Source organism: Aphelocoma coerulescens, chromosome 1, assembly GCF_041296385.1.
Source record: "Aphelocoma coerulescens isolate FSJ_1873_10779 chromosome 1, UR_Acoe_1.0, whole genome shotgun sequence".
Taxonomy (NCBI): domain Eukaryota; kingdom Metazoa; phylum Chordata; class Aves; order Passeriformes; family Corvidae; genus Aphelocoma; species Aphelocoma coerulescens.
The window spans coordinates 47,178,817-47,195,304 of NC_091013.1; the positions used below are offsets into that span (position 1 = coordinate 47,178,817).

The window sequence follows — 16,488 nt, forward strand, 5'->3', positions numbered from 1 at the left end:
AGCCCTCTGCAATATTGAAAGGTAAGAAATAACAATGTAATGTTCCTTTTGTATATTTATCCTTTCAAAGGAAATTTTGAAGATGCAACATAATGACTTCTGTTTATTCTATTTCAAAAAATAATTTTCTACTTTTATATTGAATAACTTGCTACCCCTAGATGATAACTTTCTGTTCAACTCTTCTTGAAATACAGTAATGAGCAAAAATATTTCGATGTTCTTTTTGTTCAAAAATGACTGAAAAAAACCCAGACTTTACCAAAAAAATTAGTGTGTCTATATTTTTTTAATAAAATATTATTTTTTATAAACATCTTCTTGATGTCAGTTAATCTCTTGAATGAGATTAACCCCATCGAGATACAGTCATCAAAAGGAAGCTAGTTTTTGTGTAAATTGATGTAAACAGTTAAGGGTCTTTGAAATAAAGTGTCACAAATAATGCTTTCCCAACACAATTCATTCTATTTGTTCTGAACATATTTTAGTACAACCTGAATGGTTAATTTCTCATCCCTGACTGTAAAGATGTCTTGGTGGGTACCTCAGACAGAATGCTAAAAGCTAAAGCTATCACCGGACTGCTGAAGTGTTCTGTCTTAGGATTACTTCAGTTTGACTTTTAAAAGCTAAGTTTGAAAACAGCAAAATATTTTATTTAAATTATTTAAATATGTAATTGCTACAAAAATATTTTGCAATCTCTCTGCACTTTGCTTCTGAAAAATAGGGGGTAGAAACTATAGCAATTAAGAAAAAAAGAAGGCTTAATCTAAACTTCTCTCTTTTTTTCATAGGCTGGCAATGACTTAAAAAGAGATAAATCAATTGTTCAGAGAAATGTACGTCTACCCTTCAATCTCTTTAGATTTTCAGAAATCCACCAAAAGAAGGAGCTGTTACTCTGACTCCTCAGACAAGAAGCCTTATACTCTCATCTCTTTTTCACTTTGTTTTGGTTTTCTTTACCTGTAGATGACCTTCCATGGTTAGAATGAAAGTACGGAAGTTATTGAGTCAGTCTGCAATGACTTGAACTTTCATGATGAGTGTCACAGGGAAGGAAAATGACAAAGCGAGTCAGGGAGAAGGGAAGTGGGCCTTTCAGCACTGACCCCGTGTGACCTCCTACAGGTATTTCCCAATTGTGGTGCTGAGTCCTTTAGCATGCTGTTCCACATCCATAGAGAGGGCAGCACTACTATATTTTAGTGGTGCTACTCACAGCCAAGTGCTATAAAAATAAAAAAGTGCAGTGGTTCTATTGCTGGAGGGGTATGTTTGGACTGTGGGATGTCTGTGCTTCCTTTGCAGAAGGGTTAGGCCTCTTAATTTCTCTTGGAATTAATATACCTTTGTAAAGGTTCCTCAGATGTCTGGTGGCATGAACCACTTGTGTGCAGCAGAGCAGGTTAATGATGCCTCCTGACTTGACCAAGCCTCACTGCTGTGGTTCTGCAGTGCAAATGCTGCACTCTGTGCACCAAACAAATTATCTGTTTGAGAGCCAAGCACATGAATCCCAGGTCACATGTATCCTACAGGACCATATAATAATATAATACAGACTTAGTCTAGAGTTTATAATTTTTTTTTCCAAGTTTTAAATACTGAAACTCTAGAATGTAAATAAATATTCATGTGAATGAAGGTAAAACAGTAAAACTGTACTTTATTTGAGTAATGTGATAAATTATCCTGATTTTCCTTCGCCTCTCCAACAGAAAACACACCAGAAAAGCCCTTGTATATCCAAGTAAGCAAGGACCTTCCATTCAAAGGAGAGAGTACCAGCCTACTTAATAAACAGTGGCCCAATTCTTACTGCAAGTATTGCAAGCAAACATGAAATAAGCTATTTTAAAGTAACTTCTGCAGAAGTTATGACAAATTTAAGAATTTTAAGTATCTATGTAGCTTACAGAGTGAGTATATATGTTGCTTAAATAAAAGTCTTACTGACAAAGCAGTGACCTATTATACCCATAAAACTGAAAAAGATTGAAGAGAGCATATTTGGTATTTGTTTGCCTAGAATCTGAACATAAGCATAACTATTTGTGAAATACTACATTTTGTGATGTCAGTAATGGCATAACCAGCAACAAAGTCTAAGCACTTGGGCACAGGTACATAAACTTCACATTTAAACATCATCTGTAACTGCAAGAGACAAAAGGAGACTTCTGCGATGTAACTATGCAAACAGGGTACAATAAAATTCATGTATAAGGCATAAACTGAAGAATATGAACAGTAGTTCTAGAACAAGCAGGAAACATGACTGGGAAAATGAACAAGTTCTGCTCCTGGAAATAAGACAATCTGTATTGGAAATAGATGAGATTCACTCTTTCTTTTGGGGAGGTTGTGAGGATCATAAAAACACCATGGACACATGAAAAAAGAAAGATAGATGATCTTTGGCCCCATCTTACCCCTTCAAAAAGATCTCAGAACTGATCCTCAAGCCTGAGTCCAGCCATCCCTGTTGACTACATGGCATAAGTTCTCTGGTATTGAATACACACATCTACTGTATGAGACAGTATTAAGAAGCACTTGAATATGCAATAATTATAACTAATAATGTATAAGAACTTACCATTGAAAAATGTGTATTGTTAATGAATGCCAGTCTAGTAAAACACTAAATAGAGTTTTTGCCAAAGGCCACTTTGATATTGGCCTTATTTCTCTTTTAAATACTCCCATCACCATCACGTCTAACTCCCCAATATATGTGTACATCAATATCCACATACAGACACATACTCTCAGTTGCAAGAGTCTTATGTTGTCTTAGGTTACAATGTAAGATGTAACCAAAAGTATGTGTTCTTTATCTGTTAAAACCAGCTGGGGCAGTGTTCTTTATCTCTTTTATGACACATCCCTGGTAAGTCCCGCAGGGGAATATCTTCTGTTAATGGGCTATCAAACCTCACTGCATGACTCACAAAATTATGTCATCCCATTGTGAGATGCTCTGCCCAGGGGGAAGAGCCAAGCATTCCTACCTGGATATAATCTGAGGTTTGGAGCACCACAGCCAGCCCTTGCCTACTGGGTTCCCAGAGGACAAGAGCTACATAACCACCACTGGACCTTCAGAGGAGGACCAGATCCTTCTACAGGATCACCGCTTCAACAGAACCACATCTATCACCTCAAGAGGACTGCAGCCACCACTTAATTGGACTGCTACCCCCACCGTGCCCAGCAGGGTGTCAGGTTGTATCCTGACTGTCAGGTTAAGCCAGTGTTTGTGTATTATTGTCTTGTTATATATACTAGTAAAGAACTGTTATTCCTATTTCTCACATCTTTGCCTGAAAGCTGCTTAATTTCAAAATTATAATAGTTTGGAGGGAAGGGGGTTACAGTTTCCATTCCAAGGGAGGCTCCTGCCTTCCTTAGCAGACACCTGTCTTTCAAACCAAGACATATGTGAAATAGCATTTTAAATTCTGTATATTTTAAATAATTGCTTAAAGACATTAAAGTCCAGATCCACTCAAGCCAGGGTTTTCTGGGGGCTAAATCCTGGACCTTGGTATGTATTCATCTCCTTTAGGTATATGGATCATTCCTTGGACACCTCAGCAGCAATGCTGACTTGATCTCATCAGCTCAGAAAAGAACTGTTTGTGGACTGCAATATGAACTGAATCAATAAAAATTATCATGGTTATATAAGAAGACTCAAGAAGTTAAAATTAGCATCTGGAGGTTAGTGAAGGCAGTAAGGGATATCTCAGATCAGCTTTGCCCATGGAGAAAAAAATAACCAACTGCATCCTGAGACACCCCTGCAATACTCTAGCTTTACATCAGAGTAACACATTTGAATTCATTTGGGATGCTGTGATGTAAAATCGAGCAGTACAATGATTAATCGGGTCACCAGCCTCTTCTCCCTTATGTCTCTAAAACATTATTTAATTTAAACTAAAATGCCATGTGGGATTGGTCTCAGGGTATGGTTTCTAGGCATTGCATAAATAGGAAGAAGGTATTATTCTATTGTTAATAATGTTTCATCTACTCAGTCTTTCTCCAGTCTGCTGATGCACAGCAATTCTCCTTTTAATATGCAGACACCACTGAATGTTGACTTAATAGATAGTTTCAGAAAAGTTTTCAGAAATTTTCTATCAGAAAATTCCAATTCAAATTAATCAAGGGAAAGGAAAAATAATTTTAACAAAATATGATTATGGAAGGCCATGAAAGATAAAAAAAATTCTGATTTCTGATATTCCATTCTGATTTTCTAGTTCAAAACATGATTTTTTATATTAGACAAAACACAACAGATAAAAAAACAAGTAAGACCCCACCAGAACAAAACTTCTCATATTTTAATCACCTTGAATGTTTGGTTTCAGATTTCTGTTTTGAACCACACTGAAAAGTATTCATTTGGTTTTCATCTTTACTGCGTTGGTTGCCTTTTTTTTTGCAGCACCAGCAGCAGAATAAAGAAACTACTGTTTCCTGAAAACAAAACCACTTCTTCAGATTTCTCTGATTAAACAGGGTTTTAAATTTTTTTTCCAAGATGTTTTCTAGATGAGAGGGAGTTTGTGTTTCACATGCTTTAACATTTGGTTCTGAAATCCCTGTTTTTGAAGTCTGAAGTCTAAGTCAGGTAAAGTCTGAGGAATGAAAACATTCTGTTTCCCGAGTTAAAATAATTGCATTACAGGGAATTAAGATGTGAACTAATAAGAAAACCAAGGCTTGGTATTACTGTCACACCACATAACTACATTAGGCCTCCAGAAAGAAAATGACTGGCATATGAAACCCTTGATGCATAAAATCAAGTTTGAGAGAGGAGGAGAAGGAGGCAGGAAGCCTTTTGTTTAGTTTTGGTTTCTTTTGTTTTTTGAACATTTTTTTTCTATAAATTGGTAGATCTGCCTCTCTGAAATACTGGGGTAGAAGGCAGGGCCGAGTCTTCTGAGACTTGGGTCTATTTCTAGTGCTATCAACGGCTTGACATGTGACCTTCCCAAGGTCAGTGCTTCTGTTTTCCAATCTGTTGAGCAAATAAAATTATATTGTATTCTGCTGTAAAAGCCTCTGAGATGGGTTGACAATAAGAGAAAGAACTGGGTATTACTCTTACATAAGACTTGACTTTTTTCAGTCGTACCCCTGAGTAATGATGATAATTACTTCAGTCACCACGTCTGTTCATCACAGATTTCAAAGCACCTTTGGGCTTCCACTTAAAATACCCTCCACTTCCTCAAACTGGGAAACTGAGGCATGGGAAAGAGAAATTATTTGCCCATAGTCATGTCAGCAAGCTATTAGAGGCAGGTCTTTGCCTCAGTTCTGCATTCTGAGAAGCATTTTCCTCTTCTTTATTAAACAAAGGAAGTAAGTTCTAGTTAGAGAGAGCAGAAACATAAGCTCTTATCTACTTTTGTTCATTTATATGATCCTTACGTTGCTCTGAGACTGTGCTATGAAAATTGATAAGAAAATAATTAATTATTGAAAACACATTATAGATCTATTATTCAAGCTGATGTGATTCAGTGGGATTACTTGTGTAAGCAATAGATTGAAAGTCTGGATTTTTTTTCCTGCAGGATTTTTTTCTTGTTGTTGAGAAAGATACTTTTTAGTGCTTTGTGTATATCTAAATGACACTGATTTTTGTCTCATGTCTCATCATTAATTTTTTTATGAAATGATGAAAGTCATTTTTAATTGACTTTAAATTGTATGAATGAATGAGTGTTACTAAACTACCTCAGTCATCTGAATATGCTGCAGAGGGACCACCTGTTTCAATCTTTTGCTTGTGTTCAGTCAGACATGGGACATGCTTAGGGAAAGAATGAAATAGGCAACCAATCAAAACCACAAAATGGTCATATTAAAAGTGTAGTACTATATTGTGTATTGATCACATTACATGGTAGTCATGTCTTGCAGGATGTTGAGAATTGTTGTTACAAGGTACTTAAAATGATAATGTTGGAATCTTAAGAAAAAAAAATTTCTGAGGTTAGACTATGGTGCAAATGTTATCACTTCTTATTAAAGGCTGCAATGTTATACTAGTAAATTTCCTGTTATAGCTGACTAAAAGAACAAATATTTCTCACAGCTCCAGTTAATTTCATCGTAATGTTTTTCCCCAGCCTAAATGTATGTCTTTCATCACAAAGGAAAAAAGAATTCTGTGTACTTCTGTGCTGCAGTGCTGAATGCTGCAATGCCAAACTCATGAAGCGAAAGCCTGGAGTGAAATCCCCGTCCCCAAGTCAAGCAACCAACCATCTCACGTATTGCTCTGGGAAAGGCAGAAACTAGGCCTTCATATCAGGACTGAGAGCATGGAAGGTGCAGCTGGGAGGACATTTCAAGTGAAATGCTGGAGTGAAATCTCAGTTCACGTTCTGGGGTCAGGGCTGCAGCAAAACCATCTCTCTCCATCTGGGCTCCTCAACTTGAAATTCTCCACTGAAAACAGACAACCCACTTCTGTTGTGTCAAAGTTTTAAAGTAAATGTGTGTGTGAGTCTCTGTGTGTATGTATGTGTGAGAGTGAATTTTGAGATGAGAGGAGTAAAAGGAGGTGGGTGACTCAGCTCAGCTCCCTATCTCTCTTCTTCTAACCAACAGCACAGTGGGCAGAATATACTTTTCCAGAGAAGGCACAGGGTCAAATCAGTACTAAGTTGGAAGGGGATTAAGTATGTCCCTATAGTAACCCTTATATTTCAACAAAAGGCCACTCCAGAAGACTATAGGCTCGAGGAAAATAAAGAGAAAAAGAAAAATTAAAGAAACAGAAAGAAAGATAAAACATAAATGTCTGTCTGAATCGTCTCCTTTACCAAACACCTATTCTGGATACTTTCACCACAAAGTACTGTGTAGCTGTGGGGCTTGGTCCTCTCCGAAGAACTCCTCAGGTGCTTTAGTGACTTTAATGCAAGCAATCATAGTAGAAACTGGGTCAGAAACTCATCAATATATATAGTTTAAATAAGAAATTGTGGTCAGGACCTTGGCCTGGCCTACTCACTAAATACACCTCTTTCTTTCGCATCATCAGGATTTCAAAGTGAGATGACTACACGGGTTTTATGGCAGACTACACACAAGATGGATGCAAAATCTGTCCACCTTTCTGACTCTTATTCCCTTTTCTGACACCTAATGTTTGAACCTTTTAAGATTAACCCTGTGACCTATTCAGACACTGTTTCCAGCACAAAATTACCTCAAGGTCTGATGACAATGAGAAGAATGTCAATGGGTTTTACTACCAGCTCCATAATCTAAACAGCTGATATGTGAAGTCCATTAGGGCAAGCTCAGCCTCATATGAAAGCACAATGCAAGCAAGTCCTCCCAGGGCTGTGCACACCCTGGTGAGTGCTGTAACTCATGCTCCGCTACTGCCTTTCTATGGTTCAAGGGATCTCAAAACTATTTTTCTTGTTATGTTGAACAGCTGCAGCAAGAGGGTTGGTAGCCCGGTGGTTGAGGGTATGAGCCAAGAAAGAAGAACATGTGGGCTGGCTCTTACACTGCAAAAGATAGAGAATTTTTTATTTTCTCATCATGAGCCAGTCTCCTACTCACTAGATACAAGTAGGCAAACCACTTCTCTAACTTTCTTTTCTTTCTTTTTTTTTTTTTTTTAGTCATCATCATCTGCTACTGCATCATTTTGCAAAGCTCCGTCTGGTGAACATATCACAGGGAGACTTGGAACATGCTCACATGCCATTACCCTTAGCAAAATGAAAAATGAAGAAGAAAATTATCTAGTTTTGGAAACCTTGTTAGGTCTAATTGCAGTTTAGATAGAAATCCAGTAGCTATGTGTGAAGGCTGGCCTGTGAAATACACTGAGATAGAAAATTTTGTGATGAGATCCTGATATTAGCTTAAACCCTTCTACCCTTGGTTAGAACTTGTTTATCTGTACTGGTTTAAAGTCATTGTATACACTGAGAAGCATAGTTTCTGCGGGAGTTGCAACATGTGGAGGCATCTGTGTTAACTACCAGCCTGTGTTAAATTCCATAGCCAAATCTTGAACAAAGACATACTTTCAGACTAAATAATGACCCTATAACTCTTTTATTTGCTGTTCTATCATGATTTGTAGTGCACACACACAGATGTTTATATGCATATGTATATATGTGCGTGTGTGTATCCACACACGACATCATGTCTACAGTGTAGGACGTCTTTATACCTCCACAGAAATAATGAAGCCAGTTTTACAGTAGATAGCACAAACACTGAAATCAGATATCTACAGTAATAATTGCTTTCTTCTCTAGAAACTTTGCAGATGGTCTGAGTTCTGCTCTGCAAGTTCTACAATGTTACATGAAGTAACTAGCTTTTTAACATGTTCCGATGTAGCACAAATATACCCTTACCCAGTGTTACTTACATAGCCATAGCAACAGGGAGATGGGAGATTACTAATTGGGAAAATGAAGAAGTATCCCACTACCTTTTCCTATTTCGAGTAATTTTCCATATTATGAGAAACCCATTTCTATTAAAAATTGCTTCATTTGGCTTGTATGTGGTTAAATATGGACTTTACACATAGAGGAAAGGTATAAGTAGGAAGCTCATTGTTTTAGAATGTTCTAGAATTTGTAGATGGAAACACTAGGTAAAAAATAACAGATAAGTCAAGGACAATATACTTGTATGCTCTTTCCCTTATCTGATCTTCTGGATAATTTACAGGGGATTATGTGAGTTCTGTTTATACAACCTGTGTAAGGATTGTAAACTGGGACGCATATGCTGAATTTTAAAGACCCAGATTAATTGGCACTTCAATGCTGTATGATCTCTCACTTTACCACACTCTCTAAGTCACAGAGTAAAACATCTCAGCTCCCAATCAACCTGACCCAGGAAGAGATATTTCCTTAACACTCTCAAAGGCAGGCCTCTTATCCTAAGATACATGTTTCCAAACTTAATTCAATAAGATGAAAAAACCTAGAAAGTAAGGATTATGGCACTGAGTACTGATAAATTAATTTTCTGGATCTTTCTGTGCAGTTTGACTCATAGAATAAAAACTTCAGATACCAAATCTAAAATGGATGTTGCCTTTTTTTCTTCCTCTCTGAATTGTGTCCTAGATGTTAACTTTTGCATAGCAGATGCTCTCTCAATACATATATTTTAAATATAAAACATCAATCTCCAAAGTATACAATTGAAAACACAATGGCTTCCTTAGATAAATACTCATTTGGAAGTTACATAGCATCCATAAACACTCTTATTTGTTCTGGTGTATTTTTTACTTTTTGGGTTTTTACCACTTTGAAATTTCAGGTCCCCAGATGGCTTCCACCAGTTCCCACCTCTCAGCAGGTCCTTTTTAAGAAGCAGGCAATTCATCCTTCATGCTTTGACAACAGGTCATTGTCTCCTTCTACTTTCTCAATTCATACTTATTTATTTAATACCTTGTTAATGTTCAGGTCCTCTGGTTGCATTTTGATTGTTTTTACGGTGCCTGAGCAATTTTAATAACATGAAGTAAAGATGCTTGGAAGCTCTGTTCTAAGGCAGGAGGAGAACAAGTCCTTCTGCCCCACATCCCAGGGAGTCTTCACCAGGCTCCAGATTTTCAGTCTTTCCTCTGCAAAGACTTTGTTCACAATGATCTTGTTACTGCTGCTGACACCCACTTAATGTGTCCTTGACCCCCACACTGACTCATGTCCCTTCTTCTGACTGTCCCACCTTCCTCTGTGGATTGTCCTAGGGGTTTCTTGCCTCCAGTTCCCCTTGCACTTTGAGGCTGCAGTTTTTGATCCACAGATGTTTCCAGACAGCCTTACACCCCCACCCTTCCACCCTGACATCACTGAGAGACAAAGTCAAAGAAACCATCAGGAGAAATGAATTTAATGTGCTCCAGTGTGGCGCCAAGTTTCCCTTCCTCTTTTTCTTTTCCTAGTGAAACCACCAATATATTTCTTGTGGTGCTTTCTGTCTCAGTGGCATTTTATCTCTTCTAGCCCTTTTGTAATTTATTGGATAAGCTTTTTCAGGGTCAGGATTTCTCTCTTTCTGTCTGGTTTTTTTTTCCATACTCCTGCTCCATTTCCTACTCCTTTTCCCCCTCCCTCCCCAGTTCCTGCCCACCAGAACAAACCTAAAGACCAAATATTCATCCTGGGGACTTGAAATGGCCACATAACTGTTGTAACTTGTCTGTGGTCTAATTACATTAATTTGATAAGATCATCATCGGCAGGATGTCTAATTTATTTGCAAGCGGTAGCCAGGGAGAAGCTTTGACCAAATTAACATGCCGCCGGGACCAGGGGGTGCAGGCTCCATATGGCTCTCTGGATTTTCCTATAAATAACCCTCCTCCAGCCCACTCCCGCGGTTACATCCCCCCCTACCAGTATGCCGCAAAGTTCACCAGCGGCGCCGGACTCGAGAGGCACAGCGCCGGGCTGCAGGAGGCACCAGGACGCTGGGCTGCCTCTCCCGCCTTCGCGTTTTCTCCCCCTCCTCCTCCTCCCGTCCTTCTCCCCTCCCCCTCCTCCTCCTCTTCTTCCTCCTCCTCCTCCTCCTCCTTCTCCTCCTCCTCCTCCGCCTCCTCAGAGCGGTTTGAAAAGGCAGGGAAAACGCGGGGTTCCACATGCACCACCAGAGGTGCAACTGGTTCTTCGCTCGTAGGCATCTGAAACCCGTCCAAATGATGCAGAAACTTTTGTATGCTTAGCTCGTGTCTTTAAGGCCAGGCACCGATTTTTCCGCTGTGTAATCTCTTTTGTCAGAAGGGTGGGAGCTGAAAAAGGGCAGCGGGGGGGGAACGGGGGGGTGGAGGGAGGGGGAAGCAGCGAGAAGGAGGGTGTCGAGGGAGGCAGGCGTTTTATTTCCACAGAGAGTATATAAGGAGCATCCCTAGAGAAATATCTATGCGTGGACATACACGCATCTCTAGATTTTTATACAGAGATAAGGATAGCCGTCAGTTTCTACCCTCCCTGCCCTCCTTAAGGGAGACACTACACTCCGTGGGAACAGGTAGCGTGAACTGCTAACAGTGCAGCAATCCCCTCCCCCTACCTATCCTCTTCTCTGGGATGATCTAAATTATGAAAAATAGAGAGTGCATTAGTCCACGGTTCGACATTGCATAGAGAACACCAGCAAGAGACAAAATCCAGCATGAAACACCCTAGACTGCAGGGGAGGAAGAAACGCATTTAAAGCAACGATAAAAATGGCGTGCAGAATAATTACCTCAAATTGCTATGCGCTTGACACCCTGACACTATTTCTGTACAAGCCATTGGGAAATACAATAAGGCAAACGAGCCTTCCTATCCTTCTTGTGCAGGTGTGAGTGTGTGTGAATGGGGGCAATAAGGAACCGGTCGGGAGGAGGGGAATGCTAAACTTTCCATCTTAAAAGAAAAGAAATAAATTAAATAATCCATTTAGGAGAACGCATCTAAATAGATCGACAGCTTTTAATGCCAGCGTTTTTAACGCTTGCCCTGTACGTGGATTGATTTTTTTTTCTTCTCCAGCATTCCCTCAGCAGATGGATTTTTGCCACTGCAGCTCAGCAGAGGGTGTCAGATCTTTCAGTGTGCACCAGGTTGAAACGAGCAGAGCCTCTTAGCAACTCTCCCTCTGCGTGCATGTGAGTGTGTGCGAGCCTGCGGCTCGGCAGCAGCGGAAGAAAAAGGAAAGAAGAGCGAGTGAGGGAGAGAGCGAGGGAGCGAGGAGGGGAGGCAGCGCGGCCGGCAGGGCGAGGCGAGGAGCGGCGCGGGCGGGCGGGCGGGCGGCCCCAGCCCCGGCCCCGCGGCAGGCTCCGGCCGCCGGCGGGCATGGGCAGCCGCGCACCGCAGCAGCGGGGGCAGGCGCGGCGCAGCGCCGGCGGCTCGGCGGGCAGCGCCTAGGCTGGGGCGGGCGCTTTCAGCACCGCGGCGCTGGACAGCGCCCGGCGGGCGGCGGGCGAGGAGCGCGGCTCCGCGGCCGCGCGGCAAGGTCAGTCCGCGCGGAGCCGCGCACCGCGCAGCCTCCGCGGCCAGCGCCGCGCTCCCGCCCGCGCCTACCTGACATGCAGCGGCGGCCGGGGGCCAGCAGCACGGTGCCGGTGAGCCAGCCCGGCCGGCAGACCTCCACTTAGCTGCCCGGCAGGCGTCAGGGAGGGCGAGCGAGGAGGGGGATTTTTTTTTCCTTCTACTTTTTTTTTTTTTTTTTCTTTTTTTCGCCTGCCTTGCAGTACGTGCCTGGATAGTTTGTGGATATAATTACTGACTGGAATCTGGGCTGTTGCAGTTGTGCGTGGGGGGGGAGAGAGGAGAAAAGAAAGCATCCCCCCCCCCCCCCTCCGCCGACCCTCCCTGCTCCCCCACACACATTTTTTTTTTCCTCCCCCTTTGCTGGTGGTTCGGACATTTCATGTATTGAATGAACTGGAATTGCTTTCCGTGTGAGGAGGATGGTTGCTGTTACTTTGTGATGAGATCGGGAATGAATTGCTCGGTTTAAAAATGCTGCTTTGGATTCTGTTGCTGGAGACGTCTCTTTGTTTTGCTGCTGGAAACGTTACAGGGGACGTTTGCAAAGAGAAGATCTGTGCCTGCAACGAGATAGAAGGGGATTTGCACGTAGACTGTGAGAAAAAGGGATTTACCAGCCTGCAACATTTCACCGCCCCAACTTCCCAATTCTACCATTTATTCCTGCATGGCAATTCCCTGACTCGACTTTTCCCTAATGAGTTTGCTAACTTTTACAATGCGGTCAGTTTGCACATGGAAAACAACGGTTTGCATGAGATTGTTCCTGGAGCTTTCCTTGGGCTGCAGCTGGTGAAACGCTTGCACATAAACAACAACAAGATCAAATCGTTCAGGAAGCAGACTTTCCTGGGGCTGGACGATCTGGAATACCTCCAGGCAGATTTTAATCTATTGCGGGATATTGACCCGGGAGCATTTAGGGACTTAAACAAGCTAGAGGTGCTGATTTTAAATGACAATCTCATCAGCACCTTGCCCCCCAACGTGTTTCAGTATGTGCCGATCACCCACCTCGACCTCCGGGGAAACCGTCTTAAAACCTTGCCTTACGAGGAGGTCCTGGAGCAGATCCCAGGCATTGCTGAAATCCTGCTAGAGGATAACCCCTGGGACTGCACTTGCGATCTGCTGTCGTTGAAAGAATGGCTGGAAAACATACCTAAAAACGCTTTGATCGGCAGAGTGATTTGTGAAGCTCCCACTAGGTTGCAGGGCAAAGATTTAAATGAGACCACAGAGCAGGAGCTGTGTAAAAAGAACAGAGTAGATTCCAGCCTAGCTGCTCCCCCTGCCGAAGAGGAAACCTGCGATCCTGGTCCCATTCCAACCCCCTTTAAAATACATGGCAAAGAAGACCCTGCCACGCCAGGATCTGCTCCAAACGGAGGTACAAAGATTCCTGTCAACTGGCAAATCAAGACCAAACCCACTGCTGCCGTGTCGACAGTGAGTGCAAAGAGCAAGCTACCAGCTACCTTTTCCTGCCCGCACATCTGCAGCTGTGATCAGATCCCTGGCTCAGGTTTAAAGGTTAATTGCAATGATAGGAATGTGAGCAGCTTGGTGGATTTGAAGCCCAAGCCGTCCAATGTGCAGGAGCTGTTCCTGAGAGACAACAAAATACACACCATCAGGAAATCCCACTTTCTGGATTACCGAAAACTTAATTTACTCGATCTAGGCAACAACAACATTGCCACCGTTGAGAATAACACTTTCAAGAACCTCTTTGATCTCCGATGGCTCTACATGGATAGCAACTACTTAGACACCCTGTCCCGGGAGAAATTTGCTGGGCTGCAAAACCTGGAGTATCTGAACGTGGAGTTTAATGGGATCCAGATGATCATGCCTGGCACCTTCAATGCGATGCCCAAACTGAGAGTCCTCATCCTCAACAACAACCTGCTGAGGTCTCTCCCAGTAGACGTGTTCGCCGGGGTCTCTCTTTCCAAGCTGAGCATACACAACAATTATTTCATGTACCTCCCGGTGGCGGGGGTGCTGGACCAGCTCACCTCCATCACCCAGATCGACCTGCACGGCAACCCATGGGACTGTACTTGCCCTATTGTGCCTTTTAAACAGTGGGCAGAGATGCTTCGCCCCAAGGTGATTATGAGTGACCTGAGGTGTGAGTCCCCTGAAGATTTCTTCAAGGAGGATTTCGAGTCTCTCTCCAATGATGTGATTTGCCCTCAGTTAAAAATCTCGCCCACATTAACTTCCACTAACAAAAACAGCACCGGGTTGACAGAGACAGGTACTCACTCCAACTCCTACTTGGAGACCAGCCGGGTCTCTATTTCGGTGCTAGTGCCAGGGCTTCTGCTGGTTTTTGTGACCTCTGCATTCACGGTGGTTGGCATGCTGGTTTTCATCCTGAGGAACAGAAAGCGGTCCAAGAGGAGGGATGCCAACTCTTCTGCATCCGAAATCAACTCCTTGCAGACGGTCTGCGACTCGTCCTACTGGCACAACGGGCCCTACAGTGCCGACGGGGCCCACAGGGTGTACGACTGCGGCTCCCACTCCCTGTCGGACTGAGGCTGCGGGCGGGGCGGGGGCGGCCGCCACCCGGGACCGGCCCTTCCCTCTCCGGCCGGGGACAGCTCTGCACCTCCGCTGCTACCTTTTGTGAGAAACGAAACACACAGACACACGCACGCCCTTCCTCACGACCCCCATAGCAAGCGCCGAGGCCCAGTGGGCGGCGGGGGGAGCCTGGCGCCGGGGCGCATCCCTGCAGCGCCGCGCAGCCCGGCGCCGTGCGCGCATCTCCCGCCCGTGCGCGGCCGGGGCAGCGACGGACAGGCGAGGAACCGCATCCTTCGGCTCCGGCAGGGCTAAACACGGCTCCTGGTTTTGTTGGGCTTTTGTTCTATTGTGTTGGGGTTTGATTTGCTTTTTTGCCCTCTTCCCTTGTGGACCGACCCCTTTCCAAGAGGCCGGGAAAAGGAGGGAGGCAGAGGACTGGTGTTGGCCTCCTCCTGATGGCAAAGCAGGAGGGGAAAGTTGCACGAAGGCATGAATGTAATGTAAATAAATGACTCCGACTCCGAAACAAATAGACAAATGGACAAAAAAAAAAAAAAAAAAAAAAAAGTGCTGCATGGCTCGCATGGATACAACGCACCCCAGGGACGCTCCAGCCCCCGACTGGAAGCAGCGTCTAGTTCACACCATCATCCCTCTTACCTGATAAGTCCCTTCGTATCAAACCTTCTATATACGAAATACAGTATAATAATAAAAAGTGCCATTTCGCCAGTTTTTTTGTGTGATCAATAGGCAGTAGAGATCGTACTTTTACTGTGGAAAAAAATTGTAAAGATTTTATTTAAGACATAGTTGCATGAATATTCTCATTGGATTTTTTAATTTTTATTTTTATTTTTTGGTGGGAATTACTTTGCTGGGAGATTTGCTTTGTTGATACTGGGTTGTGTTTTGTTTTTCGGGGGACGTGGGGAGGGTAGGCTTTGGTTTTGTTTTCTCTCTTCTTTTTCAATATACATATTCAGTATTGCCTTTCCATCTGAATGTAAAAATTAGTACCCTTGATTTCTATTAAGGTAACAGTGTAAACATACTACAAAAAAAAATCCAAGGCAGTTAAGCATGACCAATTAATGTCACTCTAGCGCTTAGGCTGCAAAGTTTAATGGTAGAAAATTCTGTGCTGTTGTAAATCTTACTATAACTTGAGGAAAACAGAACTGAGGAAGCAAGTGAAACTTACTAATTCTATTCGAGGATTTTATAATGGCATATTTTTTCAGTATTAAAGTGAAAATGTTTTCAACTCCGGGTCCTCACCATTTTTCCAGCATCCAATTCTTGCAAACGGGTTACTTGGGTTTAGGGGACAGAGCCTCCTTTCAGTGCTCTGTGTGTGTTTCTCTCCCTCCCTCCCTTCCTCCCTCCCTTCCTCTATCTCATTCATTCACAGGCAGAGGCACAAACAACCTTCCTTCCCCCCCTTTCCCAATGTAAATAACACACAGAAGTTTCCTGCTGCCTGCCTCCTCCCCTCTCCCTCCCTCCCTCCCTCCCTCCCTCCCTCCCTCCCCTCGCCTCCATTTTTTTTTTTTTTTTTTAACGAGGCAGTGAATCCCTTTATTAATACTGTGAATCTCTCTCTGCTGCCGCTGCTGTCACCGCCTCTGCTGCACACACTGCAGATGTATTAGGGATGTTAGTGGGATTTTGCTTTAAGTGCCTCTGCCCAGCTTGGTCTCATTAAGCTGGAGCCGAATTTCCGCGGCCGGCATTCCTGCCCGGGAGCAGTTTGCCCGGTGGGGCAGCTGCGGGCGGCCGCGCTCCAGCAGCTGCCGCCAGTGGGAAAACGAATTAGCGCGCAGGGATTTTCCGGGTCCTGCACTGGGTACCT

The 16,488-nt window shown here is 43.1% G+C and overlaps 1 protein-coding gene across 1 annotated transcript; it reads left to right on the plus strand.

The window, feature by feature from the left end:
- The first annotated feature begins 12,563 nt into the window (after positions 1-12,563).
- SLITRK1 (SLIT and NTRK like family member 1) lies at positions 12,564-14,908 on the plus strand. Its single transcript, XM_069029639.1, has one exon. The coding sequence runs from the start codon at positions 12,564-12,566 to the stop codon at positions 14,640-14,642; it is 2,079 nt and encodes a 692-aa protein (XP_068885740.1). The 3' UTR covers positions 14,643-14,908.
- Positions 14,909-16,488: the final 1,580 nt, after the last annotated feature.

Coding starts and splice junctions, on each gene's coding strand:
- SLITRK1 (XM_069029639.1), top strand. CDS start 12,564: ATGCTGCTTTGGATTCTGTTGCTGGAGACGTCTCTTTGTTTTGCTGCT.